We start from the raw sequence: 12,197 nt of genomic DNA, 5'->3' as shown, positions 1-12,197 counted from the left end.
AGCGAGCAATGCAGGTGTAGAAGCACGGTGGCTAGGAAAAACTCCCTAGAAAGGACAGAATGTCACGTTCGCTGGAATAATTATCGGACCAAGCTGCAGCGCGATATGGTTTCCAAATATTATTTATTAGAAACGCACAAAACTACAAAGAAAGAACGAAGCAGACCACGAACCGTAACCAAGAGTAACAATATCCCATAAAACACAGGTGAAAAAATGCTACTTAAATATGATCCCAACGAGAGTCAACGATAACCAGCTGCCTCTAAATGGGAATCATACCAAACACAAACATAGAAAAACTAAACTAGAACCCCATATAGAAAATAATAACTAGAACCCCCCCCCCAGTCACGCCCTGACCTACTATACCATAGAAAAACAAAGGCTCTCTATGGTCAGGGCGTGACACAGAACCTAGGAAGAAACCTAGAGAGGAACCAGGCGATGAGGCGTGGCCAGTCCTCTTCTGGCTGTGCCGGGTGGAGATTATAACAGAACATGGCCAAGATTTTCAAATATTCATAGGTGACCAGCAGGGTCAAATAATAATAATCACAGTAGCTGTCGAGGGTGCAGCAAGTCAGCACCTCAGGAGTAAATGTCAGTTAGCTTTTCATAGCCGTTCATTCAGAGTATCTCTATCTCTACCAATCAGAATGTAGCGCTCGAACCACCCAGTTTATAAAGTAGTTCACACCATGGCATTGTCAAATACTTGGACTGCTTGAAGCCGAGTGGGAAGTTAAGATAGCTACATGTTCATGCGTTATTTTCTCAATAGTATCAAAAAAAGTTGGCTTCATTGCTAGCTATTGTTCGCTATATTAGCTTGCTAGCAACACACTTGCACACAGGCACAGTTATAGCTTGCTTCGTCCCACCACGAACCATTGTTTACAGATGGCTTGTTGCGGGATGAAGCAAAGTTAAGACAGCTAGCTGCGGTGGCGACCCTTCATTCACGGTGACCCATCATTGAGCCCCACCTGTTTAGCTAAGGTAATTATAATAACAGTAATGATGATTTTTTTTTTGTTCTTGCCTGTTTTGCATGTTATTTTGGCATTAATACGGGTCACATATCACTTTGCAAACAATATAAAATAAATAATAGTAATTTAGTTAATAAAGCAGCATACAAGCATGTTCTCTTTTTGGCTTTTATGAGAAAGGCAGCTCCAAAATGCAGGTGTTTCAGCCTAGTTCAGTGCTTTCTGTGGTGGTGGGGCAGCCAGTGTGCTGTGTGACGCTGTGATTGGCTCAGTGTTCTGTCATTCATGGGGACACTACAATACCGCAAAATCTATGTGGAGAGCTCAACAATTCAAGCCCCCTTGGGTGCTGCCATAGAGTTACATCAGAAGTGCCCGTCCAAGAAGGCTGTAGGTCATTGGCCACAGATAAAATGACGTCAAATCACATTATATCTACCGTCGCTTTGATTAGACGGATCATGTCAACGTCATACTTTCAAAATATTAGCTAGCAAGCTAGCAGTCATCATCATGAATCACGTCGACAATCTACTGGCAAATCTTTTTCAGTCCTTGGCATATGATGTCATAAGGTGAATGCACCAATTTGTAAGTCGCTCTGGATAAGAGCGTCTGCTAAATGACTTAAATGTAAATGCAAATGTAATATGAAGATAAATTATAGATAAAACATATTGGTGCTCATCCGCCATTGGACATAAAACATTACACAACAAGATTGTAATATCAAATTCAGCAATGAGTGGTTTGGAAGGAATCAGTGGCGAAGAAAGCAATCACTCGTCTGCTATTCAGTGGAGAGGGTGTGTGGTCCAAGTCTGGGTTTAAGGGTCTCTGCCTAAATGAATACAGACCTGTAGCACGTCTGTAGCCATCAAGGTAACCTGCCTAAATGAATACAGACCTGTAGCACTCACGTCTGTAGACATCAAGGTAACCTGCCTAAATGAATACAGACCTGTAGCACTCACGTCTGCAGACATCAAGGTAACCTGCCTAAATGAATACAGACCTGTAGCACTCACGTCTGTAGCCATCAAGGTAACCTGCCTAAATGAATACAGACCTGTAGCACTAACGTCTGTAGACATCACGGTAACCTGCCTAAATGAATACAGACCTGTAGCACGTCTGTAGACATCAAGGTAACCTGCCTAAATGAATACAGACCTGTAGCACGTCTGTAGACATCACGGTAACCTGCCTAAATTAATACAGACCTGTAGCACTAACGTCTGTAGACATCACGGTAACCTGCCTAAATGAATACAGACCTGTAGCACTCACGTCTGTAGACATCAAGGTAACCTGCCTAAATGAATACAGACCTGTAGCACTCACGTCTGTAGCCATCAAGGTAACCTGCCTAAATGAATACAGACCTGTAGCACTCACGTCTGTAGCCATCAAGGTAACCTGCCTAAATGAATACAGACCTGTAGCACTCACGTCTGTAGACATCAAGGTAACCTGCCTAAATGAATACAGACCTGTAGCACTCACGTCTGTAGCCATCAAGGTAACCTGCCTAAATGAATACAGACCTGTAGCACTCACGTCTGTAGCCATCAAGGTAACCTGCCTAAATGAATACAGACCTGTAGCACTCACGTCTGTAGCCATCAAGGTAACCTGCCTAAATGAATACAGACCTGTAGCACTCACGTCTGTAGCCATCAAGGTAACCTGCCTAAATGAATACAGACCTGTAGCACTAACGTCTGTAGACATCAAGGTAACCTGCCTAAATGAATACAGACCTGTAGCACTCACGTCTGTAGACATCACGGTAACCTGCCTAAATGAATACAGACCTGTAGCACTCACGTCTGTAGCCATCACGGTAACCTGCCTAAATGAATACAGACCTGTATCACGTCGTCTGTAGCCATCACGGTAACCTGCCTAAATGAATACAGACCTGTATCACTACGTCTGTAGCCATCACGGTAACCTGCCTAAATGAATACAGACCTGTAGAACTCACGTCTGTAGCCATCACGGTAACCTGCCTAAATGAATACAGACCTGTAGCACTCACGTCTGTAGACATCAAGGTAACCTGCCTAAATGAATACAGACCTGTATCACTGACGTCTGTAGACATCACGGTAACCTGCCTAAATGAATACAGACCTGTAGCACGTCTGTAGACATCACGGTAACCTGCCTAAATGAATACAGACCTGTAGCACTCACGTCTGTAGACATCAAGGTAACCTGCCTAAATGAATACAGACCTGTAGCACTCACGTCTGTAGCCATCAAGGTAACCTGCCTAAATGAATACAGACCTGTAGCACGTCTGTAGACATCAAGGTAACCTGCCTAAATGAATACAGACCTGTAGCACTCACGGTAGCCATCAAGGTAACCTGCCTAAATGAATACAGACTTGTAGCACGTACGTCTGTAGACATCAAGGTAACCTGCCTAAATGAATACAGACCTGTATCACTGACGTCTGTAGACATCACGGTAACCTGCCTAAATGAATACAGACCTGTAGCACTCACGTCTGTAGACATCAAGGTAACCTGCCTAAATGAATACAGACCTGTAGCACTCACGTCTGTAGACATCAAGGTAACCTGCCTAAATGAATACAGACCTGTAGCACTCACGTCTGTAGACATCAAGGTAACCTGCCTAAATGAATACAGACCTGTAGCACTCACGTCTGTAGACATCAAGGTAACCTGCCTAAATGAATACAGACCTGTAGAACTCACGTCTGTAGACATCAAGGTAACCTGCCTAAATGAATACAGACCTGTAGCACGTCTGTAGACATCAAGGTAACCTGCCTAAATGAATACAGACCTGTTGCACTAACGTCTGTAGCCATCAAGGTAACCTGCCTAAATGAATACAGACCTGTAGCACGTCTGTAGACATCAAGGTAACCTGCCTAAATGAATACAGACCTGTTGCACTAACGTCTGTAGCCATCAAGGTAACCTGCCTAAATGAATACAGACCTGTAGCACTAACGTCTGTAGCCATCAAGGTAACCTGCCTAAATGAATACAGACCTGTAGCACTCACGTCTGTAGACATCAAGGTAACCTGCCTAAATGAATACAGACCTGTAGCACTCACGTCTGTAGCCATCAAGGTAACCTGCCTAAATGAATACAGACCTGTAGCACTCACGTCTGTAGACATCAAGGTAACCTGCCTAAATGAATACAGACCTGTAGCACGTCTGTAGACATCAAGGTAACCTGCCTAAATGAATACAGACCTGTAGCACTCACGTCTGTAGACATCAAGGTAACCTGCCTAAATGAATACAGACCTGTAGCACTCACGTCTGTAGACATCAAGGTAACCTGCCTAAATGAATACAGACCTGTAGCACTCACGTCTGTAGCCATCAAGGTAACCTGCCTAAATGAATACAGACCTGTAGAACTCACGTCTGTAGACATCAAGTGCTTTGAAAGGCTGGTCATGGCTCACATCAACACCATTATCCCAGAAACCCTAGACACACTTCAATTTGCGTACCGCCCTAACAGATCCACTGATGATGCAATCTCTTTTGCACTCCACACTGCCCTTTCATACCTGGATGTGTGTTTTGTCCTATATTTTTTACTTTTAATCTCAGGCCCTCGTCATCACAGGAGGCCTTTTGCCTTTTGGTAAACCTTCATTGTGAATACGAATTTCTGACTTTCCTATTTAAATAAAGGTTAAATATAATTTTTTGTCTTTTATTTAAAAAATACTGCCTGTGTATGCTATAGTGTGCGTGGTGCTGGAGCCTAGTGTGTAAATCAAAATCCCCTCATTGACCTTCATAATGGCACAGACGAGGAATTGATTCCAAAAATGTCACGTGATATTTCCAGAACGAGATTATTTGTCAAAGAATCCAAAAACTCGATGCCTCTCTGTTTACAAGTGAAATATTTCGTTGTAAACCAGTTGTTACCCAGTAGCCCCATACATGGCTATGGAACGGGCGATGAGGGAATAGAACTGCTGTTGGGATAGTGTGAAACATTGCGGAAGTCTTTTTTTATAGGGAACAACGCTCTCACTTCCTGTACAGTTGTTTTTTTAGGACTACTAAACACAAAACATCGCTGTTGGCTACTGAGGTGTGTGTTGCCATTTAGCACAGATTGGTTACATTGTATCGCTTGAATCGTGGATTTAAGGACGCGATCTGATTCGAACTGGAATCTTCTCACCGGAGAGAAGAAGACGTGAAAGTTTGTAGCCGTGAGCGGTTTTGCTGAGCTGGTTCGAGTTAACATGCACATGGTGTGTGGGATGTCGCTGTATCGTCATTAGAACGACTACAAAGAGGAAAGGGGAACTCATCACAGTAGTGTATTATCGGCAGACTAAAAACACGCCACACACACCCAGTTAAGGCTTGCTACTCTACTGAGCACTTCAGGATGGAACGACTTCGAAAACTTTCTATATCTTTGGCTTTGATCCTGCCTTGTTTACAATGGACAACTTGTTTCAATCTGGACATTGACAAACCCTATGTATTCTCTGGTCCTGAAGGAAGTTATTTTGGATTTTCTGTGGATTTCTTCCAGCCTGATGCCAAGCAGTAAGACTGAGTTCTATATAATAATGTTTGGGATGTCAGGTTTTTAGAACTAAATAGTTTCCACTTTTATTTAGTTAATTGAATGACGTAGCATAATTCTATTTGAAATACAGTACATAGTTTTGTATATATGTTCTATATAATATGTATGTGGACACCAGTCCAAATGAGTGGTTTAGGGTATCTCAGGCACACCGGTTGCTGACAGGTGTATTGTAATAATGATTGGTGCTAAATCCGGAGAGATTTCGGACAATGTTAAAAAAACAAAACAAAGCCCGTTGGTCACTAAATCCGACTAGCCGCTAGAAGGACCATGTTAAAACGGTTGACTGGTATCATCCTTCTGAGCGGGTCGGCTGTGAATTCCCTCACATGCTAATATACTTCTAACTGATTGGTCTGGTTCTGTCCTCTATAGTGCTGTCCTGTTACAGCATGATGTTGAGGCCCATCACTATACTCTTGACAGTCACCACCACACACATACAGACACTGTTGTTTCCATTTGAGGATGTTTGTATGATTTTTGAAGGGTGTAAATCTGAAGGACTTGGAATCATATTGTTGTGGTTATTTCAATGTACGCACCACATTCAGACATTTAGTGTTACTATCGGCAATAAAAAGTAGTGAAAAAAAACGTGCAGTCTTCCCTTCCTTATATTGGAGATGCACATTTCCAAGAACTTTGATTTGGTTGGGAATGGCAGGGCTGTGATTGGTGAGGGATAACTTAGGTAGCCTGAGCAGCCAAACTAACGGGACTTAAGGGAAACTGAAGGGACTGTGAAAGAAAGAGATGGGACAGACTTTTTGCATGCATACAATCGAGCACATAGCCATGCAATCTCCATAGACAAACATTGGCAGTAGAATGGCCCGTACTGAAGATCTGTGTGGCACCGTTATAGGATGTCACCTTTCCAACAAGTCAGTTCGTAAAATCTCTGCCCTGCTAAAGCTATATTTGTCCCAGTCAAATGTAAGTGCGAAGTGGAAATGTCTAGGAGCAACAATGGCTCAGCCGCAAAGTGGTAGGCCACACAACGTCACAGAACGAGGCCAGCCGAGTGCCCGTAGCACGCAAAAAATTGTCTGTCCTCGGATGCAGCAATCACTACCGAGTTCCAAACTGCCTCTGGAAGAAACGTTGGCATAAGAACAGATCGTCCGGAGCTTCATGAAATGGGGTTCTATGGCCGAGCAGCCGCACACAATCCTAACATCACCATGCGTAATGCCAAGCGTCGGCTGGAGTAAAGCTCACCGCCATTGGACTCTGAAACAGTGGAAGTGTTCTCTGGAGCCCCACAAACAAATCTGGATTTGTCGGATGACAGGAGAATGCTACCTGCCCGACTGCATATTGGCTACTGTAAAGTTTGGTGGAGAAGGAATAATGGTCTAAGGTTGTTTTTCATGGTTCGGGCCCCTTAGTTCCAGTGAAGGTAAATCGTAATGCTAACGATGACATTCTAGACGATTCTGTGCTTCCAAATTTGTGTCACCAGTTTGGCTCTTCCTTATTTCAGCATGACAATGCCGCTGTGCACAAAGCCAGGTACATACAGAAATCTGTGCCTGCACAGAGCCTTGACCTCAACCCCATCAAACAAATTGGGGATGAATTGAAATGCCGACTGCGAGCCAAGCCTAATCGCCCAACATCTAGTGCCTGACCTTACTAATGCTCTTGTGGCTAAATGTAAGCAATTCCCCGCAACAATGTTCCGATATCTCGTGGAAAGCCTTCCCAGAAGAGTGGAAGCTGTTATAGCAGCAATGTTCCAACATCTAGTGGAAAGCCTTCCCAGAAAAGCTGTTATAAGCCGCAAAGGGGGGACCAACTCCATGTTAATGCCCGTGATTTTTTGGAATGAAATGTTCGACAAGTAGGTGTCCACATACTTTTGGTCATGTAGAGTATCTATTCATCATGTGACAGTCTTGTTGTGAACCTAGTAGGCTACAGTAGAAGAGGAAGTCAGGTGGTGCATGTTTTCTTGTATTTACACTAAACATATTTCTCTTCTTCAGGTCAAACATTCTTATAGGAGCTCCCAAAGCCAACACCACCTCAGCCTCTACAGTGGTGGAGCGAGGGGCAGTCTATACCTGCCCATGGCAGAAGAGTAGTGACTGTACCCAAGTACAGTTTGACAATACTGGTGAGTACAGAAGGTCTGTTACTTTAGTATCCCGTTCATCGATTTCTGACATGGTCTGGTATCTATATCTGAGTTGTATCAAACTGGGAGGGAATACTATGAATTGATATCTAAAGTGAAGATCAATAGACTCAGTCAAGGGTCATATCCATCAATGTGGGATTCGGACATATCATCAAATCTATGTCAGTCAGATATGTGTCCTTCCATATGAGTTCAGTAAGCACAGGCAAATGTTCTCTCATGTTAGGACTCATCCAGGAATGTGCCTATATTGGAGATGTGCCGACATGCTCAATGTTAAGTTTGAGCGAGACAGAGAGACAGAGAGACAGAGAGACAGAGAGACATAGGGGGAGGGGTCATAGACAGAAAGAGTCCCATCACCTTTAAAGGACTGTCTGCTCTGCAGAATAACAGGGGGCATTAGTCATTTCCCTAGTTGAATCATCCATTACAGACAGATATATGTGGCAAGGCGTTTAGTAATATCTACACTATGGCACTTCCTTGTATTTTATGAGTTTGAACCAGCACAAACTAATAGAAACACACAATGCAAAACCCCATCAATGACAAACGCTCATTCACTGTAATTAAGCTATTTTGGGGGACATAAGGCTATATTGCAGTTTATTCTGTCCCAGATCTCATTGACATTCTGTGTCTGTAAGAGCTCAGCGGTAGTCTAACTTTGGGCTGCCTAAGGGCTCGTTCAAAATGGCACCCTATTCCCTATATAGTGCATCAAAGGGCTTTGGTCAAACTAAGTGCACTATGTAGGGAATAGGGTATCATTTTGGATGCACAGTAAGGGCGGTACAATGAGCCAAAGATCATCTCTGGAACCCAACCACAACCATGTGAATGACCTTCCTCCCAATCCAAACCAATGTTCTCCCTCTCTCTCTGGGCTCCAAGTCCCCATCCAAACCAATGACCTCCCTCTCTCTCTGGGCTCCAAGTCCCCATCCAAACCAATGACCTCCCTCTCTCTCTGGGCTCCAAGTCCCCATCCAAACCAATGACCTCCCTCTCTCTCTGGGCTCCAAGTCCCCATCCAAACCAATGACCTCCCTCTCTCTCTGGGCTCCAAGTCCCCATCCAAACCAATGACCTCCCTCCCCATCCAAACCAATGACCTCCCTCTCTCTCTGGGCTCCAAGTCCCCATCCAAACCAATGACCTCCCTCTCTCTCTGGGCTCCAAGTCCCCATCCAAACCAATGACCTCCCTCCCCATCCAAACCAATGACCTCCCTCTCTCTCTGGGCTCCAAGTCCCCCCATCCAAACCAATGACCTCCCTCCCCATCCAAACCAATGACCTCCCTCTCTCTCTGGGCTCCAAGTCCCCATCCAAACCAATGACCTCCCTCCCCATCCAAACCAATGACCTCCCTCTCTCTCTGGGCTCCAAGTCCCAATCCAAACCAATGACCTCCCTCTCTACCTCCTGAACTATTTACACCGTTCTCTATCAATACAAGTTAATTTGGTTAATCAATACAAGTTAATTTGGTTAATCAATAAGAAATTACATTTGGTTAATCAATGGAAGTTACATTGGTTTGTTTATTGTGATTAATAGGCAACTTCAGAACAACATATTTTTCCTCATATAGACTGACAACAGACTAATTGAGTTCCAGGAGCCAAATGAGTATTAAAGTCTGACCCACACTAGTCTGTTGGGGGAGTCTGACCCACACTAGTCTGTTGGGGGAGTCTGACCCACACTAGTCTGTTGGGTGAGTCTGACCCACACTAGTCTGTTGGGGGAGTCTGACCCACACTAGTCTGTTGGGGGAGTCTGACCCACACTAGTCTGTTGGGGGAGTCTGACCCACACTAGTCTGTTGGGGGAGTCTGACCCACACTAGTCTGTTGGGGGAGTCTGACCCACACTAGTCTGTTGGGGGAGTCTGACCCACACTAGTCTGTTGGGGGAGTCTGACCCACACTAGTCTGTTGGGGGAGTCTGACCCACACTAGTCTGTTGGGGGAGTCTGACCCACACTAGTCTGTTGGGGGAGTCTGACCCACACTAGTCTGTTGGGGGAGTCTGACCCACACTAGTCTGTTGGGGGAGTCTGTACCACACTTGTCTGTACCGCACTCGTCTGTCTGTACCACACTAGTCTGTTGGGGGAGTCTGAACCACACTAGTCTGTTGGGGGAGTCTGTACCACACTCGTCTGTACCACACTCGTCTACCACACTAGTCTGTTGGGGAGTATGAACCACACTAGTCTGTTGGGGGTCAGTCAACCACACTAGTCTGTTGGGGGAGTCAACCACACTAGTCTGTTGGGGGAGTCTGAACCACACTAGTCTGACCCACACTTGGGGGAGTCTGAACCACACTAGTCTGTTGGGTGAGTCTGTACCACACTAGTCTGTAAAACACTAGTATGTCGGGGGAGTCTGTACCACACTAGTCTGTTGGGGAGTCTGTACCACACTAGTCTGTTGGGGGAGTCTGTACCACACTAGTCTGTTTGGGGAGTCTGAACCACACTAGTCTGTTTGGGGAGTCTGAACCTGTTGGGGAGTCACCACACTAGTCTGTTTGGGGAAGTCTGAACCACACTAGTCTGTTGGGGGAGTCTGTACCACACTAGTCTGTTTGGGGAAGTCTGTACCACACTAGTCTGTTTGGGGAAGTCTGAACCACACTAGTCTGTTGGGGAGTCTGAACCACACTAGTCTGTTGGGGAAGTCTGAACCACACTAGTCTGTTGGGGGAGTCTGTACCACACTAGTCTGTTGGGGAGTCTGTACCACACTAGTCTGTTGGGGGAGTCTGTACCACACTAGTCTGTTGGGGTCTGTAGTCTGTTGGGGACCACACTAGTCTGTTGGGGGAGTCTGTACCACACTAGTCTGTTGGGGGAGTCTGTCTGTTGGGGAACCACACTAGTCTGTACCACACTAGTCTGTTGGGGAAGTCTGACCACACTAGTCTGTTGGGGAAGTCTGACCCACACTAGTCTGTTGGGGAAGTCTGACCCACACTAGTCTGTTGGGGAAGTCTGTTGGGGAGTCCCACACTAGTCTGTTGGGGAAGTCTGTACCACACTAGTCTGTACCACACTAGTCTGTTGGGGGAGTCTGAACCACACTAGTCTGTACCACACTAGTCTGTTGGGGGAGTCTGAACCACACTAGTCTGTACCACACTAGTCTGTGTGACTTGGAAACAGGTTCAAAGCTACATGCGAATATATTTCCATGTAATGTCCCCCCCATATTATTCCTACCGTTGCTGCCATTTCTGATGGTTTGCCAGTCAGTGCCTTAGTGACCTGGCCTCGTAATTATACGGGGTAAGTGACGACATGGCCACAATGGGTGTTTCTGCAGACTGTGGGGAGGCTGCCTCAGTCAGTGGTCTAGGTGAGTGTTTCTGCAGACTGTGGGGAGGCTGCCTCAGTCAGTGGTCTAGGTGAGTGTCTCTGCAGACTGTGAGGGGAGGCTGCCTCAGTCAGTGGTCTAGGTGAGTGTTTCTGCAGACTGTGAGGGGAGGCTGCCTCAGTCAGTGGTCTAGGTGAGTGTTTCTGCAGACTGTGAGGGGAGGCTGCCTCAGTCAGTGGTCTAGGTGAGTGTTTCTGCAGACTGTGAGGGGAGGCTGCCTCAGTCAGTGGTCTAGGTGAGTGTTTCTGCAGACTGTGAGGGGAGACTGCCTCAGTCAGTGGTCTAGGTGAGTGTTTCTGCAGACTGTGAGGGGAGACTGCCTCAGCCAGTGGTCTAGATTAGCGTTTTTGTCCGGGCAGCCTCGGGCCAGGGGGGAAATTACTGTAATTAGTTAGTGTGTGTGCTCAGGGCGGTTTTCTCCCACATGGCCATTACCGAACTAGCTGTCTTACCACGTGGTCTGGAAGTCTTCCTCTGGCCCTCTGTTATTTCTTGAACTGTCCCAGTCAGTCCTTGTTTTCCCAGCTCTGTCAGTCTACTCATGGTGGACAGGCAAACCTAAAAAAAAAAAAAACAGAACAAGGAAAGTCTAAACAAATTGAGAGCAGTCTCTAATTACAGCTGCATACCCACCCTACATCCCACTGCTGGCTTTCCTCTGAGGCTAAGCAGGGCTGGTCCTGGTTGGTCCCTGGATGGGAGACCAGATGCTGTTGGAAGTGGTGATGGAGGGCCAATAGGAGGCACTCTTGCCTCTGGTCTAAAAAAAATATCCCAATACCCCAGGGTTGTGATTGGGGACACTGCCCTGTGTAGGGTGCTGTCTTTTGGATGGGACATTAAACAGGTATCCTGACTCTCTGTGGTCACTAAAGATCCCAAGGTACTTATCGTAAGAGTCGGGGTGTTCCCCGGTGTCCTGGCTAAATTCCCAAGCTGTCCCTCAAACCATCACGGTCACCTAATAATCCCCAGTTTACAATTGGCTCATTCATCCCCCTCCTCTGCCCTGTAACTATTCCCCAGGTCGT

The 12,197-nt window shown here is 45.8% G+C and overlaps 1 protein-coding gene across 34 annotated transcripts in view; it reads left to right on the top strand.

Annotated features, from left to right (window-relative positions):
* Positions 1-4,964: 4,964 nt before the first annotated feature.
* The window catches only part of LOC118374512 (integrin alpha-V-like), an 88,184-nt gene continuing 80,951 nt past the window's right edge, over positions 4,965-12,197 (top strand). For all 34 annotated transcript variants that reach the window (XR_008140358.1, XR_008140353.1, XR_008140345.1 and 31 more), the window contains exons 1-2: positions 4,965-5,580; positions 7,621-7,751. Coding sequence is in view for 1 of the 34 variants with exons in the window: in XM_052523157.1 (XP_052379117.1) it covers positions 5,417-5,580; positions 7,621-7,751 (295 nt within the window). In the remaining 33 variants the exon portion in view is untranslated. The remainder of the gene's footprint in view (positions 5,581-7,620; positions 7,752-12,197) is intronic.

The sequence above is a fragment of the Oncorhynchus keta genome, chromosome 7 (assembly GCF_023373465.1).
Source record: "Oncorhynchus keta strain PuntledgeMale-10-30-2019 chromosome 7, Oket_V2, whole genome shotgun sequence".
Taxonomy (NCBI): Eukaryota; Metazoa; Chordata; class Actinopteri; order Salmoniformes; family Salmonidae; genus Oncorhynchus; species Oncorhynchus keta.
The sequence above is the reverse complement of the archived record's forward strand: the minus strand, read 5'-3'. Positions and strand labels throughout refer to the sequence as shown.